General features: G+C 31.3%; 1 protein-coding gene across 1 annotated transcript; it reads right to left on the bottom strand.

Moving 5' to 3' along the window:
* Nucleotides 1-4461: 4461 nt before the first annotated feature.
* LOC111691536 (serine proteinase stubble) lies at nt 4462-19784 on the bottom strand. The gene is made up of 6 exons (XM_023454554.1): nt 19767-19784; nt 12861-13059; nt 12411-12573; nt 9776-9981; nt 6745-6996; nt 4462-4580 (listed from the first exon to the last, which is right to left on the bottom strand). The coding sequence occupies exons 1-6, from the start codon at nt 19782-19784 to the stop codon at nt 4462-4464; spliced, it is 957 nt and encodes a 318-aa protein (XP_023310322.1).
* Nucleotides 19785-20489: the final 705 nt, after the last annotated feature.

The following is a 20489-nucleotide window of genomic DNA, read 5'->3' as shown; positions in this document are numbered from 1 at the left end:
TTTTAATTCGCCATCTTCGTTCTTAGTTTTTTATTTTTTAATCATTTTGCTTTTGGTTTGCTTTTCAATAGTGTAAAGGTCTACATCAGACGTTCAATTGTTTTTGTGATATGCGTCCAAAATTTGTAAACATCCATACAACTTTAATGTTTAACCTTTTTCCGAACCCAAAAAAGAAAAGGAAAAAAAAAAAAGGAATTTTCGCGTTACCACCCTGTACAATACAATCATAATCCATAAATTGCATTAATTAATTTAAAAAAATCAAGTATTTACACCTGTCCTGGAAGCAAACTGCGTAGAAGAAATATTTTTCAACAAAATGAAAAAAATATAAAAAGATAAACCTGATTTGAGATGAAACCCATAAAAACAAATCGCCATACCTGACGACTCTTGAAACCAATTTATGATGTTTTGCAAAATGATGTAGCTGTCTTCTATAAGGAATGATGGTAACAATGATCAACAGTCCAACAAACCGGTATTGAAAACATTCATTGGCTTTGGTCGTACAATGATATGCTAATTAGTACAGGTTGATGTCAACGGCCGGAGATGTTTTACAATTTTGTCGTTAAGAAAAATCACGATTTTCTTATAAAATTCCTCACACTCAAAAGGTTGTTCGCAACAGTCAGAATTATACAAACATAAATAATTGATGCAAATTCTCACCTCTGAAGAGTTTAACTCGTTTCGACTAGCCGGTCCAAACTTGCACCTAAATGTGCCTCTTTCGTTTGATGTTAACTTAAATAATCAAATAAATACATGACAAGTTTTTAACAATCCAGCGTCATATGTATTGTTATCTTCACAATGTACAATTATTATCGCTGCTGTGCCATCAGGAACTATTTTCAATTTCAACCGCCTTCTGAATGGGTACCTACTCAAAGAATATGTATGAAATAAAATTCTGTAGCTATACAGGGTGTTTCGGAATAGGCCTGTAATATTTTACCAACACACTACGATAAGAGAAAAAGTTTATATAGGGTGAGTCATTAATAATGGTACACAGCTTAATGGCAGATTGTTAACGTCAAAATATAGCGATTGAGGCAAACATGCCTTAATCAATTGTTACTCCTTTTCGTTCTACAGGGTGTCGAAAAGTTGAAAAAATATTTTCGATTTTTTGCTATATCTTATGTATGTATGAAGATTATTTTGAAAATTTGTAGTTTTACGTTTTTTGAGGTGGCAAATACGAATATGCAACCAGCGTTTGGGTCAAGTCTAGGGGGCGCTAGTTATACTGTCCTATCAGTGTAAAAATATGTCTAACTTTTTATATTTTCCAAATTTAAATTTTTTATCTAGAAATTATTTAACTATGTTCAGTACTAAATAAAAAAGGTATACTTGTTACAAGTCGATAAACTCAACTTGCTTTCGAGATACAGACGTTTTATGTTTTTGAAATTCGGCGGGAATTAAATTAAAAAAGTAGCAGTTCTTAACATACCAAGCCTGAATTAAGAATTAAGACAAATATTACAAAATTTTATTATGCATATCTTAATAAATTATTAATCATAAAAGATTTTCAAAGCAACCACCAGCGACTTCAATACACGTTCTTAGCCTTTTATTAGCGATAGAGAAGTACCTTGGCCTGCACATAGCCCTGATTTAAATCCACTGGATTTTTACTTTTGTGGCAATTTCAAATCTCTAGTTTACAAAGACATTATTAATAGTCAAGAACAACTGTGGACAAATAGTTATGAATCAATTCATGTTATCAAACCACATAGAACTTTATTTAACGTCACACAAAATTTAAATAACAGTGAATTGAAATCGCTGGTGGTTGTTTTGAGAATCTTTTTTTATTAATGATTTGTTAAGATATGCATAATAAAATTTTCAGTTGCTGTAATGTTTGTCTTAATTCCTAATTCAGGCTTAGTATCTTTGCACCTGCTCAATTTCTAATTTACTTCCCGCTGAATCTCAAAAACTTAAAACGTCTGTAGATATCCCGGAAACGGTTGAGTTTATCGATTTGTAACAACATTTTTTATTTAGAATTGAATGTAGTTCAAAAATTTCTAGAAAAAAAATTTAAAATTGTAAAATACAAAAAGTTAGATATATTTTTACATTGATAGGACAGTATAACTATAGTGCCCTCTAGACGTGACCCCAACACTGTTTGCATATTCGTATTTGTCACCTCAAAAAACGTAAAACTATACAAATTTTCAAAACAATCGGTCCATATAGGTATACTTAAAATATAGCAAACAATCGAAAATATTTTTTCAACTTTAACACCCTGTAGAACGAAAAGGAGCAACAATTGATCAAGGCATGTTTGGCTCAATTGCTATATTTTGACGTGAACAATCTGCCATTAAGCTGTTTACCATTATTAATGACTCGCCCTGTATATGAACATAGAAAAATGCTTGAAGATGAGCACCTAAAAGTTGTTTTCTTCGGATATCTCTAAAACCGTTCGAGATCAAATAATACAATCTGGAGCCGAGTACTACTACTACGTTGGGATTCTAGTTAAATAAATTATTTTTAAATTTTAATCAGGCACGTCTCAATCTGGAAGAACTGTGAACAAATATATTCTAGTATCATTTATGTAGGTTTCAATGTTTCTTAAGTGCCAAAAACGTGCGAACAAAAATTTGTGATTATACAATCAATAGCGCCATAGGTCTTTCTAGGTTTTTAGCATATTTTTTTATTGCATTATACTAGCACTAATATCATAACTTATTTTATACAAAACTATGATTGCAAATTTAACAAATTTTCACAGAAAATTTCAAAGCAATTGCTACTCTTTCTAACATCTTTTAATCATCAATTCTAATAGTTAATAATTTGGGATAAGCATGTAATAAGATTTTTAAATCAATTTTACTCATATCAAACCAAACTCATACTAGAAAACTTTTTTTACTGTAAAATTGTATAGAATTACTAATTTCATGATTAGATATTTTATTTCATTTCACATGTAAGAATAATTCAGTTGAAGATTTATAAAACTTTCCTGAAAATAAAAGGTTCTAAGGAAAGGGGTGTCAATAAGATTGAAAGCTAGAATCAAGCAGGATAGCGAGTTTATTATTATAGTTCGGGACTCGGTCGGATAATCATAGTCGTCGCGTCGGCCTTCTGCTGCAGCGCACCAAACGAAACCGGTAATAACGGCAGTTATTGGTTTCGCGTATGCCTCATGTATACATGTTTTAATATTCTAATAATGTCGAATGCGCCAAGTGATAAAAAAACGACCTTTCGCTGATAAAATACTTAAATTTATTTATTTTTATTTATACCTACCTGTTTATTTATTTGTTTACGACGAATACGCCTATGACTAGCCGACGAAATCCCAGAACTCTACATATTATAGGTACATCTTGCTAGTAAAGCCGCTGGTTGCAAATTGTGAATATAAATTTAAAAATACCGCCACTAACAGTTCTCGTAGTACCATCCACCAAAGGGCGCTGTTGTTGTGCTTACTGCCAACTTTTCCCCAAAGAGATTGACGCGTCTTAGTGGTTTAGTCCATGTTTCTCTAGCTATTAGTAACAGTAAGACATATCATATATTGCAACAATTTATTCGGATGTCAATGTAGGTCATTACTATTAAGAACTAACCACAAAACGTTAAGATTTTATTTGTTACACTATTTTTTATAAATTATTTCATGGTTCACTTCATGTTCTTATGAAAATAGGTTACATCTGTTATTTATAGGACCCGTTAAATTCTAAGTAACCGGTACCTTGCTATTTGTTTTTTTTTGTTCATATCATAATTCTTATGCAAAATTTGGAAATTGTTGTGTGTTCATTTGAATGGTTTTGTTATTTTTTCATGGCCGAATTAAATTGCGATAGAACTTTTAATATAATTTAATTTATTGATGGTAAAGAATAACACTTTTCCACAATCAGTTTGATAAAATATAAATTCCCCCCCAATCATTGTAATGATGCAAAAGTTTAGTTTAATAATTTTCAAATTTTCTTTTAAATAAAAATCTGAAGTTACAAATTTGTTGTTTTGTAAATAAAGTTGACGTGTAGTATTAATATTCGAAATTTTGGTGAATATAATATTTAAGATTTTTTAACCTATATGGTGACAAGTACGCCTATAATGTTTATTCCATTATATGTTAGCTAATAAATAATTTTGTATTTACTATAACTATAACACAAAAGATCTGTTTTATAACATTACTTGGTTTTTGTTACAGAACAAATTTAATTTATTTCTTGTAACACTGATATTTCTCGCTAACTTAATTCATAATAAAGAAGAGGGGTTTCTTTAAAATTCTTGACAGTTTCAGATCGCGCATATTAATTACTTTTTAATAAATATATTCCTAGTATTAAAATACAAATTTTTTTACAAATAATTTTATTTAACAATAAATAAATAAATTAACAAAATACTTTTATATTAGCTACACAAGCAGGTGTCTTCTAAGTTATATTTTAGCCAGTTCAAATATTTGGAGACCCTCGTGTATACTCCTGGATATCCTGGCCTGCCACATCCTACGCCCCATGACACAATTCCTGCAAATAATGCAATAGATGAACAAGAGATTTTTAGCATTTGTGTTGTACCTTGACATACGTACAATTATTTATTCTTATTTAAAATAATATTATCCAAAATGTTCTTGTTAAAACCCTTTCACGCAAAGACCGCTGACATTAGGGAAAAAATTGTTACATCACAGCGTGCTTTGATCAATAAAAAATTGATTTATCCGAGCATTTTTCATTTTGCTTTTTACACACTACAATAGATTGCCAATTTATTGGTGAAATAATGAGAAAAATCTTCTAATTAAACTTACTAAAAAAAAATTATCTTTATATTATATTAACTAACGGACATTACTTATTCCCCAACCCATTAGTTGGTAAAAAAGCTTATTGAAATTTTCAAAAACATGTATTTTGTTATAAACTCTTGTATTTTAAATTTATTTTAAAGATATTATGCTAATTCAGATGGATTAAAAAAATGTTCCCAAAAATGCCGTGTTCTTTGACACCAGAAACGAGATTATAAAATATACCTATGCCTTTGTATACGTTATTTAGTCATTTAAATGTCAGCTATGTGATTTTTTAATTAATAAACTTACAAATATAATTTTTAATTTTTATTTTAGATAGCTAATTACTTATAGATATTGCTGATATAATTTAGTATGTTTGTGCAAGTAGCATACAGAATACCTAGTTGTTTTAAGCAATATCATTAATTAAGAATATTGTCTATGAGATTAGTTATATTTGTTTATTAGACAGGATGTTTAGGAAATGTTTTTTATTCTAATTCATTTGAATTAGCTTAGTATCTTTCAAATAAAGTAAAATATTATTGTAACATACTGCACAAAAATATATTACCTACTATACAGGGTTATCCAAAAGTCCCGGTACGGCAGAAAAACTTTAGCATTTTGGGAAAATATGTTTCAGACAAACGTGTAAGGATTTTTCCCTGGCTATCTGATGGCGACCTTGGATTTGACCTTGACTTTGACCTTCAAGGTCATTTGAAGGTCAAGTTAAGTTTTTTAAATGGTAACCTCTATTTTTTTATTGCGGATTTGGAAAGAGCAGGAAATTTTACGCCCAAAGATGGTCTTGACCATGACTTTGCCAATGATCTTTAAGGTCAAATGTGGGTCGACTTCCAAAAGTCAAGGTACGGCAGAACTTTCGAAAAATGCATTTTGGGAAAAAAATTTTCAGACAAAAGTGTAAGGATTTTTCCCTGGCTATCTGATGGTGATCTTGGATTTGACTTTGACTTTGACCTTCAAGGTAATTTGAAGGTCAAGTTAAGTTTTCAAATAGGAACCCCTATTTTTTATTGTGGATTTGGAAATAGCAGGAAAAATCCTTACACTTTTGTATGAAACATTTTTTCCCATAATGCATTCTGCGAAAGTTTTTCTGCCGTACCGGGACTTTTGGATAACCTTGTATATATGGTGGTACAAATAGCTACTAAAGCTAAACTTGTTGCTGCGATAAGTGAACTCGCTCTTTTGCGTCACAAAGTGCCCCGATGGCCCCATGGTGTATATCGTAGGCACAATTTAAAATCGGCATAATAAGTTATTGTGCTGATGTGTGATGTGACAATTCGCCATGCTTTTAGTGTGTTCTTTATGAAAATAAGCCTCACCTTGTTAAATCATCTGTTTTTGTCAAAAAAGTTTAAATTGGTCGCATAGTTTACTGATTTTACCTTCAATGCATAGTTCACTCGCTTGTAATTACATTTAACTTAAAGTTTTAGTAACTGCAGCAACATTTTTTAGTTACTACAGCAAGAAATCTTAGTATAGTGTTTGTGAGTTTATGAGTACAGTTAAATGATCTGGTTGTATTTGTGACCAATGTCTGATTATCAGGAATCTTGTTTTAGATGCAACTTTTTCGCTGAGGCAAGTGAATTTTTACTACTGAATTTTTTTCACATACCATAGGGTTTGTATTACATACACCAATATAATTTGACCAATTTATTTTGGTTAACCAGTTAGTTAATATGTTAAATTAAGAACTGGTGAATGTAAAACAAGTTTAATTCCTCACACTATGGAGGAATAAGTTTCTGAAGATTAATTTATTTTTATCAGTATCACGCGTCAACGTATTCATATACAATTACATGAAATATATAAATCTGACTGAACCCGCAATTACTTACCGACGATTTCATATTTATCCCCGCTGTGAAACAGAAGGGGACCGCCACTATCGCCTTGGCAGGAATCCTGGGACCCCTTGCCGGCGCACAGCATGTACGTTGTTATCCTGGACGCCCGATATTTCATCGCCCTGCATTGGCCTAAAGTAAGAATAGGAACATCAACTTCCTGGACTATGTTTGGAAGCATTCCTCCCTCCGAAGTTCGACCCCAACCTACGACGGTTCCCGTTTTTCCAGCTAGCTCCTGGGCTGAAAATCATTTTTTTAACTTTACTTTTTTGTAGGAAACATATGCGAACTTAAATAACTTTCATAAAGGATCACCATGTTTGAAAATATGTATGACCTACGCGAATTTAAATGCTTTACACAATTTGGACAATTCCACCCTAACAGAGTTCTAGAAAATTTTACAGAGAATTGATTATATTTATATCAGATAAAAGTAAAGAACGTAGCATCAGTCTGTTCTTAACTATCTCATAAGGAAATGTTATTAAATTGTTTTCTAGCAATTGCTATAGAATTAGTAGGTATTACACTTTAAAATCTAAAAATTTTTATAAATTTCTTTTAAATTGACTCGATTCAAGAAATGTAAATGTTATATTGTGTGGACCAAACCACAGAAACGATACTTGATTTATTCTGAACGTACGCAAAGTACAACTTCAAGTGTTTTAAGTTCATTAAACAATACTCGAAGAATCTATCAAGATCGGTTTGAACTAGAAAACGATTGACTATACTCAGAAAATATTTTTGTACTCGCATCAACTGCATACATGAAAAATTTGCTGTGCTGAAAACATAAGTGAATGCGTTGAGTTAGGTAACAAAAGGCAAATTTCGCAAATTTGATTTTTTTTAATTATTAGTTAGCTAGAAAGCCATTGAATTTAGAAACTTTTTTGTCTCTTGATATTTGTTTCGTAAAATGCAATGTTTTTGAAGAAAATAGCGAATCACGATATGCATTCGATCACATTTTGACATTTTTCTCGAAAAAATTGCGTTTTACGAAAAAAGTATAAAAGAGACAAAAAGTCTCTAAATTTAATGGATTTCTAGTGGAATGATAATTTTTAAAAAATTTTTGTATTTTTCCTAGCACTTTTTCATGAATTTTTGCTATTTTTGCCTTGTTTTTTAAGGTTAGGAAATTCCTGTGTTGTGATAGCTCAGTTCTGACACTGACATTCGTGATCAGGAAACAAAAATACTACGGATAACATATGTCGCATGAAAAGTACAGGTAACTTTTTTTGTGTGTGGTTGTTATTAATAAAATTATAATTAACTTTTTTCTACACCCGTATTATAACAATGCACTTATATGCCCATAACCCGTTTCATAATGATACCCATTACGATACAGATTTTTCATTACGATACAGATTTTTAATCAATAGAAACCCATAATTTTTCAATCAAGCATGCTGTGCATTTGACGTNTCCAATTCAGTGGCAGAAGGCTACATTGAAAATTCGGTTCAGAATAAAATCAGCATTTCCAATACAATATTGAACTCTATTGAGACTAGCAATAATGAAATAAATGTAAATATTCCTTCCACTTCCAGATCAGTGGGACCTGGAATAAACTTTTCAAACTGCACAATAAATAATCTTAATATTTTTAAGAAATCGGATTAATTACAATTATTATATGTTGAATATAAATACAAATAAAATGTTTATAGTTTTCTTGTATCTATGGCAATACCAATACCCGAGGTATTAATTACAATTTTGTAGATTTTTTTTATAGAAATACGAATAATTACTGTTACCTATTGTGTTCAATAAAAATATAAAATTTATGGTTTTTGATTATTTATCGGGTGTAGAAAAAATAGCGTATGCAACTCTCATGTAATGGTTATTAATACACTCCCATAAACCATACGAAACTCGCCTTCAGCTCGTTTCGTATCCCGGTTAATGCTCCTGTATTAATAACCATCATTACATGATCGTTGCATAATATACTATTTCGAAATATCTGAAATAGAATTATTTGTTTGAAATAACAATGTAAAGGAATTTATCGAAAATATAAAGTCACCAGATTTATGGCGAGCATCTTTCTGAGTTAGTGAAAACTGAGAACAGTTACCTCTTTTTCATAATCTCTTCTTACATAATATCAGTTTTGGTAATATGTTGAGAGTGAAAATTTCAATTTCAAAATATTGTTATTGTTGGCGAAACGACAGATTTGAAAAATATTGTTGAAATTTATAGAGATACCGCCATTCTTAGGTCACCAACAGAGAAAATATCAAGCGAAATTGCAAGATATCTTGAGTTGCTCAATCCACAGGAGTATGCGAGTCTTAGTGTTAGATGATCATCTATAACCATGCTTGCAGATGTAGGAGACATTTTAAAGATGAAGAGACATGGTAGCCGTTGGCAATGTCTTACGTAGAAAAATCATTTGAAAGCAAACTTGTGCAACCAAATTTTTGCGCAGAGACTCAGATCAGAAAGCAATCTCAAATAATGTCGTTCTGCCGCTTCGGATATATTGTCTACTACATTAAGGAGTTTTGAGTTGACTAGAATTCTTATTAAAAATTGTGTTCATTGCAAAGTAAATTAAGTATATTTCTATATTCTTACTAACAGTTTTTTAAACTGAAATCATTTTATTGCACAGACTCTTATAAAAGCCAATTTTTTACACCGGAAATTATGTAAAAAAATATCATTTTTGAAACGATCGTAGATAAACGACTTTGTCTTAGAATTACAAAATATTTGCGATATAGGTTCAGTTGGATCTATTTGTAACGAGAGCTGACATGATAGCCAGCATTTTACCAAGTGATTTTTAAAGTTAACTTCTCATTTCATATTCCTGCTTAAGGTGAACTATCAATGATGCAAAGTGCAGGAAAATATGTGGAAAGCTACGCTACACTACCAAACGTTTTCATATAGCGAACAATGTTCCCTTGCTCCAGCACTCTCATTATAAGAGGACGTGACTGTTAGGTAAAAGACAAATAGTTACACTTACTTTTAGGTAAACAAATTGGTCTTATTTGCTTCGTAAACTCAACAGGTTTCCTTAACCTTAACAGTGCGATGTCGTGGTTGAATGTGTCAGGATCAAAATTTCTGTGCTTGATTATCTGAAGTACTGCCCTCATCTTCGCGGGGACATCATTTGTAGTAGACGCGTCATGGTCGCCTAATATTACCCTTATTTTCGATTTTTTCAGCCTAAAAGTTCAATGCCATCATTAGTAATACCTATTACTATTTTACGTCAACAGAATGGTAGGTTTTACTTAATGTAGTGCCATTTTCGATTTCAGTTCATATTCTGAGTGTAAAGAGCGTCCCAGAAAACAGTTGTCATTCAGCAATCACAGATTCCTGATATAAAGACAATTCCGTTTATGTCAACTTATACCTCAGTTCAAAAATGCTTCGTTTAAAACTTACACTATGTTAAAGTTTAGCTTTTGATATTGAGAGAACCCTTCTAGAAACTAGGTAACTGAAACTAGAAACAAATAATTTTGGACGGCGTTTATTGGAGGTTGAATTCCTAACTCGATCCTTTTTGCGGAAATCCCAAGGCTATTCATGAAAGACATTTTCAACATGAATTCAAAATGACGATGACGGTATAGACATGTATAATTAATAACTATTTATCTAAACTAAACCGCAGTGGAGAAAAGTTCTTTATGTACGACAGAGTTCCTACACATTTCTCTCAAAATGTATGGAGATTTTTTAATAAAACAAAAGAGATTGGTAAAGAACAAGATGTACTGTATCTTACTCTCGGAGTTCTATATTAAGGTAAGTTGACTTAATTTGTTTTTACTACCTCAAGAATGTATGGCTGATGTATGGTCATCGTTTTCTGGGACACCGTATGTATAAAATGTGACAAAGACGTTTAGTTAGTAGAGTTTAATTCTATATTTTTGCTCAAGTAATTAATGTTAACTACTCACAATTTTATACATATGTAATAAGAGGTAAAACTAACGCTTCTTTTGAAGAGAGCAATTATACCTATTTCATGATTTAATTATTGCCGGAAGAAAACTTATTGTACTTTAATTAATTCTGCAAAATATATACCATCTACTTTCATGGGAAAGTTTCTGTCCCTGACAATAAAGCATTATTTGAAATATAATTGGATAAAATAAAACGTTTACTTATCCGTACTGTACTAATAAGGTTTTGCAGCTACATTTACATGTTGCAGATTAATAATGAGATCTGACTGAAGTAGTACTTTAATATTGAAGAAAGGAAACTACGTCCCATTGAGTGTTAAAATGCCACAAAGTACAGGGTGTTCCGTTTAAGAAGTGACAGGTGCATACCTAAATATTATAATTTAATCGAACATATCTATATACAAAGTTTTACATAGTGGAAATTACAGGCTTTCAAATTTCGAAAAAAAAATCTGCAACGCCTTAACATAGAAATACCTACTAAATCTGGTATATAATTTAAATACATTAAGGGTTATAAATTGACCATAAGTTCAATGTCATTGACTCCTCAAACAATCTCAATTTTTCGTGCAAGCGGCATAAGGTTTATCAAAGTTTAGCAAAAGTATATGAAATTTACCTCTATGATATGAGGACAAAAAAAATCCGGATGGAGTTAAGTGTGGGTATCCCCTAATTATCATCTTACAATAGCTCAATGACCTTGAAGTTATGGTCAATAACACTTAGTTAAAGCGTTCCAGATAAACATTTTTTTTTTCGAAAATTTGTGCTTCACGTTATAGACTTGCAACTTTGTATAACGTATTGTACAGAAAAATTGACGTATTATAAATTCTAGGGGAAATTAAGTGTCAAAATTTATCCCTATCACAAGTTATCTTTATTGTTTGTTCTGTTCTGTTTCCAATGTGAGCAATGTTAAAATTTGAAACAAATATTTACAAAAAAAGAAGACAAAAGTAACATTTTTTTTGTGTTTGGAAAGGCTCTAAAATCCTACATTTGATCAGTTATTGGAAAAGTATAAAAATAAGACAATATAAAATACGTTATAAGTAGACTTCCCATTTGGTATAGAGAAGTTCTTGTAACATTTGACAACTAGTGGCGTAAGAATTAGGTAGGTTTAAGGGATGTCAAATGTTCAAAAATGTTTGTCGATGAAGAGTATCTTCGTTTGCAGATTCGGAGTGACTATTTCCAATGTTCATAATATTCAAACAATTGTTATTGTTTCTGCATTTTTAACCACGAACTGTGTTCAATTCTAGAAAAAATAATCTAAAGAGGCAAAAGAGTTTTTATCGAAAATGGCATATCCAAATCCTGTAAATAACTATTTTTTTTAAGTTGAATCTCCTCATACTCCTTATAATATCGAGGTTAGGTTTAGTTCAAATTAAACATGATGATGAAGATAACTGCTGCCTACTGTATTAGAAAAAATATTATTCCCCCCTTTGTTCATTATGATAAGGACTCGGCATTGAAAATTCAATGCAACGTCTTGTTACACTCTGTATAATATGTCATATCAAAACTATAGGAAGAATTTAGTAATTTTTGTTTAATCTGGGGGTATTAGCAAAATTTTATTAAAAAAAATTAACTTAGATGTATTGTATTATACTTATATTTTAAAATTTGTGTAGTACTTACCTTCTAACGCAATGTGCAGCCGTTATAACGTAATCCTCTGTTAACAACGATGCTCCGCAATGGTAATGCCCATCATATATAATTCTTGCTATCCAAGGATAGCGATTAATTCCAGTGGGCTTGCCACCAACTATGCGGTTTTCTTGATTGGAAACTCCACATTCTGTAAATAATCGTATACAGAACAGGTTGTTTTAAAAACTCATATGTACAAAAGCTGTATCAGGGTTATCATAACATATAAATATAACGAATGAAACAGAATATTTTACATTCGCTAAGTTTATGTCATAACTTGGGGAAGTTATATTGTTCTATTGATTATATTAGACCTGGAAGTATTAATAAATCAAAGAGGTTCGAGGTCACTTTCTGGGTTTTAAAGTGTTGATTTTATTTTTAGTATTAGGTGTAAGATAAAACTTAATAATAATGGATTTTACAACTTACCGCATGTGCAGTTTTTAGCTTTCTCGCCATCACTCCCAGTGTCATTATCGTCGTTATCATCATCACTCTCAAATAGATCAGTATTTCCAGTAAAAAGGTTAGTCAAGCCAAATATCTGATTAAAAAGAAACTTCCCTCCACGTGAGGACCCTTGGGAAAGCACTGTTCTATTCTGCAGGGGAATGAGAGTAACGTTTTTCTAAAAAACAGTAAACTGTTTAAATAAGGTTCGCATTTTGAAAATCCTGTTAAACGACTTTTGTTATTTTAACGATATGTAAAAAAGTTATTTAAGTACAAATGTACTGAAATCTAGCTATGCCGTAAAAGTGGGTACAGAACGAGCAAACAATAGTGTACAACAATTGGATAACTCACAATGCGCGAAGCATTGTGTGTGTTGCCAAACTGTTGCACCGTATTTGCACTGGTGGCGGTACTTCGAAGGAAATGTGACTCAAAACTGTGGTTAATATTGCACACAAATATTTGCATTTAGTTTAATTCCCACGTTAAATACGACACGTATGTCAGTTGCTTTATTGTCAAGAGTCTCTGGACAGTTTCCCACTTTTCGCACCACTACTACGATATTTTATTGCTTAACAGCTCAGTTGTTCAGTTCATTTAAACCACAAGTTTAATCTGTTCTTGCTTCCTCTATCCCCTTCAACCACTTTGTAATAAACAAAATAATCAAACCGTACATCATTCAATAAAGTATATAAAGGACAAAAGAATATGTTACATGAATTGCACAGTCGATTAAAATTGTTGCACGTGACATAAACCGGTGACTTTTTCTTCTCTTGGTGCAGAAAAGATAACACGAGTAACATTAAGCAAATTAGTACAATCAGCGGTATTAATGGTAATATTATTTTTATAAACTTATTTATTTATTAAACATTTTTTGTATATACAGGTATAACCTAAATGATACAATTAATGAAACAATACAATAATGTAATAAAATTAATTAATTGATGCATAGAAATATTGAATATGTCGATGTTAAATGGCAGTGAATTCACAGCTTTTATAATTTCGCTCACGGAAGAGTGCAGCCCGACATTTGTACGATGATGACTTTATTGAAGTAGTTCCGTTGATCTAATATAGTCTGTTTAGAACTGAAAGAGAGTAATAAAAGCTTATTATGTATGCAAATCGTAAATAAATGTGCTTACATTCAATATTTTTATATTATGTATTATCGGTATAGATGAGGTGTACTTTTAAAAAAACTTTGTGCGATCGGACTGTACTAAATTGTAGCAGGTAGCTAAAATTTAATCCCCGACAATCCGTCTTTGTCTATGCCGCTTCAATTTCTCGGTCCATTTCTCTTATAAGTAAACAATATAAAAACAGCATTTCAAAACATGAGGCTACTTTAAGCATCATAACCGGGTTAAGAGGGTTTTTAGTAATTCAAATAAAATTATTCAATATTATTATCAAAATATTTATTTAAATTTAATGAATAGACTTTTATTCCACACAAAAATATATGTATTTTGAAAATTCAAATTATGGTGAGTAAATGTAGTGTTGTATAAATGTACAATAAAGAAAATAAAAAAGTAGGTATATTAAAATTCATCCTCTGAATATTCTGATGAATTATCTTCGTCTCCTAGATTGATAACGATAGGTTCCACAGTAACGTCAATTAAATTATCGAGTTCCCACATTTTCTCCTCTTCTTTTTGTACATGATGTATACATCTTTGCCAGTTATCTGCAGTTACTCGTTCCAAGGAATTTTTTAACAAAATTTTCACGTCACTTAATTTAAACGTCGTATTATTTCGCGCTACATCTCCTTTTACCTGCGCCCAGACTAATTCGATTGGGTTAAGTTCACAGTGATAAGGTGGTAACCGTAGTACCGTTATTTGGCGATTTGTTGCCATTTCATCGATAACATATTTTTTCTGATCTTTATTAAGATTGACAAGTGTCAAAAGTTCCTTTTTCACCATATTTGTTTCAAAAGAAATGTTTTTTCCGGATAACCATTGAATTATATCGGCTTTCCTCCAAGCAGTCGTAGGCGTCCGCTCGGTCTGCCGTGAATGGTAACTGGCATTATCCATGACAATTACAGACCCCGGAGGAATAAGATCCAACATCTGTGTAAAATACTCTTCGAAAACATCTGCGTTCATGTCTTCGTGATAGTCACCTGTATTTTTAGATTCAAATAAAAGTAAACCGCCATCTACAAAACCACTGGCACTACCTATATGTGTCACTATTAATCTTCGCCCTTTACCTGAAGGTGCCTTGAACCCTGTTGAAAGTCCATCCAAAAATGCTTGTCGAAAACTTTTTACATTTTTATCTTGCCATACTTTTGTTACAGTATATCCCTCGTTGACCCAAGTTTCGTCTAGATAATAAATATTCCTCCCTTCGTCACGGAATTTTCTAATTGATCTTAAGTAGGATCTTCGCCAACAAATAATTTCATCTTTATCGATAAGAACTGACTTCCTGTTCTGCTTTTCCCAGCAAAAATTCAACTCTCGTAAGACGGCCCATAATTTGCTTCTACTGATTTTTGGCAAATCGTTGTCCTCTGAAAGTTCACTTAAAATTTTGTTTAGCGTTGGTATTTCTTTTTTAAAATAAAATGAGTGTACTTTTCTGCGAATGACATTTTTGAAGAAATCATCTATAACGACTTTTGACCTCCCTGTAGATGATTTTGGGGGATTTACAGTATCTTGTTCATTTTTTGTTTCCTTTAAAAGTCTGTAGATAGTCGATTTTCCAATCCCTGTCATTTTGGAACACTTTTCCACGATGTCGTCAACACTGTTGGTAGGATTTTGGTGTTTCAATGCATTAAATACATTTAATATAATAATCTTCTCATTCTGAGACAGCGCACATCTTTTCACGCGTTTAGCAGGTACGTAATCTGATAAGCTCGACATTTTACCCAAACAATATTATATCCACTGGCACAATAGTCACTAAACACAAGTCGAATTTTACTCTACTGCACTAGCACGTCTTCGTATATTCAGCTCTAAGACTGGATTGATCTGTCACAATACACTGGCTCCTGCCCTATGATGTATCCAGTAAAATATACTAATGTACACCCATTACCTGTTAGCATTAGTGTTACCCGATAATTACCTGAAACGAAATATTACCACGCCTATGGCCGGTTCTTATCTCGGAGTTTTATTACTCTCTTTCATTTCCAAACAGACAGAGTTGCATAGTTTGGAACTCTTAAGCCCTAAATAAAGACAATAACTCATTGCAGTCTATCTTACCATTAAAAAGTTTATATGCAAATTTTAAATAAACACATTGTCTTCGATGCTGCAGGGATTTCATGCCAATTAGATTAAGTCTATCTTCATACATATAATTATTTTTGTTTATGTTACAAAAATATTTAGAATAGCAAATTTTGTAAACACTTTATTAAACATTTTTTGTATCTACAGGTATAATCTAAATGATACAATTAATAGAAGAATACAATAATGTAAGGTACGTAGGTAAATATAACAAATGTATAAAAACTGAAACACGTAAAACAAAAATTGTAAAACACGTAATAAACAATATTATAATCGATTATAAAACATAAAGGATAAAGGTAGGTTTAGTTCAACTGCTTAATAAAATTAATTAATTGATGCATAGAAATATTTAAAATGTCGATGTTAAATGGCAGTGAATTTACAGCTTTTATAATGTCACTCACGGAAGAGTGCAGCCCGATATTTGTGCGTTGATGACTTGATTGAAGTAGTTCCGTCGATCTAGTTGCATAGTTTGGAAATCTTAAGCTAAGTAAAGACAATAACTCAATGCAGTCTATCTTACCAATAAAAAGTTTATATTCAAATTTTAAATAAGCACATTGTCTTCGATGCCGGGATTTCATGCCAATTAGATTAAGTCTATCTTCATACATATAATTATTTTTGTTTATGTTACAAAAATATTTAGAAGAGCAAATTTTGTAAACACTTTCTGATATTATTTATATATTAAACATTTTTTGTATCTACAGGTATAACCTAAATGATACCATTAATAGAATAATACAATAATGTAAGGTACGTAGGTAAAGATAACAAATGCATAAAAACTGAAACACATAAAACAAAAACTGTAAAACACGTAATAAAAATATTATAATCGATTATAAAACATAAAGGATAAAAGTAGGTTTAGTTCAACTGCTTAATAAAATTAATTAATTGATGCATAGAATTATTTAAAATTTCGATGTTAAATGGCAGTGAATTTACAGTTTTTATAATGTCACTCACGGAAGAGTGCAGCCCGATATTTGTGCGTTGATGACTTGATTGAAGTAGTTCTGTCGATCTAGTAGCATAGTTTGGAACTAAGCTAAATAAAGACAATAACTCATTGCAGTCTATCTTACCATTAAAAAGTTTATATGCAAATTTTAAATAAACACATTGTCTTCGATGCTGCAGGGATTTCATGCCAATTAAATTAAGTCTATCTTCATACATATAATTGTTTTGGTCTATGTTAAGTTTGAATAGAATATAATTGCAAAGTTTACGCTGAACAGATTCTAATCTATTAATGTAAATAAAATATTGAGGGTTTCAAATTATGCAGCAGTATTCCAGGAAAGAGCGTAGAAGAGAATTATGTAATAAAATAACTGATAAGATATTAGTAAACTCACGAGTTTGCCTCTTAATAAAACTGCATAATCTGAAACATTTGCGCAACATATCTTCAATATGGACATCGAACCTCAAACAGCTGTCAAATTATACTCCTAAGTCAGTTACCGCGTTTACTCTTTGAAGCGTAATATTATCTAAGTGGTAATTTGAAAAAAATACATTCTTTTTACGGGTAAACGTAATAACTTTACATTTACCATAATTTAATGACATGTCGTTTGACTTACACCATTTCGCTAATGAATTTAAGTCACTTTGAACTCGATTGCAGTCATCAGTATGCTCAGCATAAAAAAATAATTTTAGGTCATCAGCAAACATTAAGAATCTACAATATTTTAGGCAATTAGAGATGCATTTGTATGAGAAACCCAGCGACATACCTATTCTTCGCAAATCTGAACTAGGTACTTGATAATATTGTAATTTTGATATTTCCTATTATATTCCATCAACTTTATAAAGACTTTGAAAACATTTATTCTCGATTCACCATTTCTGAATACTAATGAACATAAGTATAATATAACGTCTTCATAACTCCAATTTCCTACAATTTTTATTGACAAAAAAATCATAGAATGCTTCTATAGTTTTTTTTCTAAATCATATCCAGTAAGAGTTAATTTTTAATCAAACAACACAACACGTCAAAATTTGAGTAAGAATTACAGCAGGACAGATTATTGTTATCAACATTATATATAAACTGACGCAGCGACTATTTTTTTTTCGAAAACTGAGAAAAATCTAGAGGTATATAAAATCTATTTTTTTTTAAACACCAGGATGTTCAAGGTGGCAAATTCTGACAATTATCTAAATTATACATATATAAAAGAAAATGATTTCAAATTATTTTCTTAAAAAATATACCAGAATTGTATCATATAAGTTGATAAAGCAGAAAGCAAAAGGATCCAAGTAGGATCCAGGGTTTCCACTGATCCCATATGACGTAGCAATTTAATGGATTGACAGCAAGATTTGTCATTAGCGACTGGTTTTCAGAAATAAAGTTGCTGTATGTCGATATAAGTGTTTGATTGATTATGTCGATTCTACAAATATGTTTCTTCTACCTAGCAAGCAAATATGACACAGTGGACAAATGAACATTCGTTTCTTCACCATGAATTCTCTTCAGAAAGGAAAACATATCCAACAAGTCATTTTTCGTTTACTCTTATTTGTGATTAACTAATACTGTTGAACAGTACATTTACAACATGTTTCCCGAAGCTAAAAAGTCTATAGAACATTAATACTTTGCGTGAACATTACGCTTCCTGTTACGCTGTTTACACGAGTTTACGAGTCTTTAGTTATATACAGTGTGTCCCACTTAAACATTAGCCACCCATGTAAAATTGTTATTTATTGACCGATTTGTTTCAACTTTTTTTTGTTTGATAGATCACAGAAGAAGGAGTAGAATGTATAATTTCGGTATTTTTGTGGTCAAAGCCATGGCCAACTGAGACGCGTTTTATAGGAGGAAAAAACGAGAAGTAATATTAGCGATTTTTTTCAACAAAAACTGCAACGGATTCTTATTCGGGACTATCTAAAACCCTATTATACCAATTTTTGTTGTGATAGAATACAGGGTGTTGCACAAAAGTAAACCTTAATTTTTTAAATCAACTGAAGATTTATTTACGAAACACATGCATTGTTTGAATATTGAGTATCAGTATTATTCAAATTAGTAATAAAGGAAACTTATTATTATTATTATTTAACACTTTTCAATACGTCGACGACTATTAATTGTTACTTTTCATAACTGTTGCCTAGTAATGTTACGGCATGCGTCTGTAATACGTTCACAAAGTTCTTCTCGCGTTTGGAGCCTCGTAACATAAACTTTATTTTTAACAGCTCCCCACAAAAAAAATCGAGAGGTTTGAGATCTGGAGACCGCAGTGGCCAATGAATTAAAGGACTGTTACGTCTAATCCATTGATTGGGAAAATGTTTATTCAGATAGTTTCTCACTATGATCGAATTATAGACAGGTGCTCCATCTAGCTGTACATGTAAATGAAGGCGATCATTTAGAGGCAAGTGATCGGTTTTGTCCATAAATTCATTTTGTAGGAATCTCCAAAAACCATCCGCATTTAAATTTCCTTCAAAATAGTTAAGGCCCAATGAGTTTTAGATTTAAAATGCCATACCAAATATTCACCTTAGCGGAATACCGCATTGTATAACCCAATGCGGATTTTCTTCACACCACATTATAATATTTTGCGAAGAAATAATACCGTTTGTAGCTTCATCAGTGTACAAAATATTTTTCAACAGAAACAAAATTCCATTCTTTCTTATGTCTCTTAAACACATCTCCAAATTTGATTTCTAGATATATCTAAATTAATGCTGCCAAAAATCGCTAATACTACTTCTCCTTTTTTCTTCCTATAAAACGCGTCTCAGTTGGCCATGGCTTAGATCGCGAAAATACCGAAATTATACATTCTACTCCTTTTTCTGAGTTCTATCAAACAAAAAAAAAGTTGAAACAAATCGGTTAACAAATAACAATTTTACATGGGTGCATGGCTAATGCTTAAGTGGGACACACTGTATAATTCAAAACAGTAATATTGAAATGGACAAATAAAAAAGTAAGTTTCAATTCCTATCGATGATTTAATTATCGATTAAATACTCTATTCTGTTGTAATTTGCTCTACACCATAAACACTAAAATGACTACAATATCTCCAGTTGAAGCTATGTAATTTCTTTCATTGAAAACGTATGCTTAGCAATTTCTATGATACACTTTAGGGAGAAATGCTTTCTCCTAAGGGAATTTAAGAAAAAGTGATCTATTAAATGTAATAAGCTACGGTTATTGTGAAATTACATTTCATTAAAATTAATTAAACCAATTAAAACGAGT

Source organism: Anoplophora glabripennis, unplaced genomic scaffold (assembly GCF_000390285.2).
Source record: "Anoplophora glabripennis isolate ALB-LARVAE unplaced genomic scaffold, Agla_2.0 scaffold45, whole genome shotgun sequence".
Taxonomy (NCBI): domain Eukaryota; kingdom Metazoa; phylum Arthropoda; class Insecta; order Coleoptera; family Cerambycidae; genus Anoplophora; species Anoplophora glabripennis.
The sequence above is the reverse complement of the archived record's forward strand: the minus strand, read 5'-3'. Positions and strand labels throughout refer to the sequence as shown.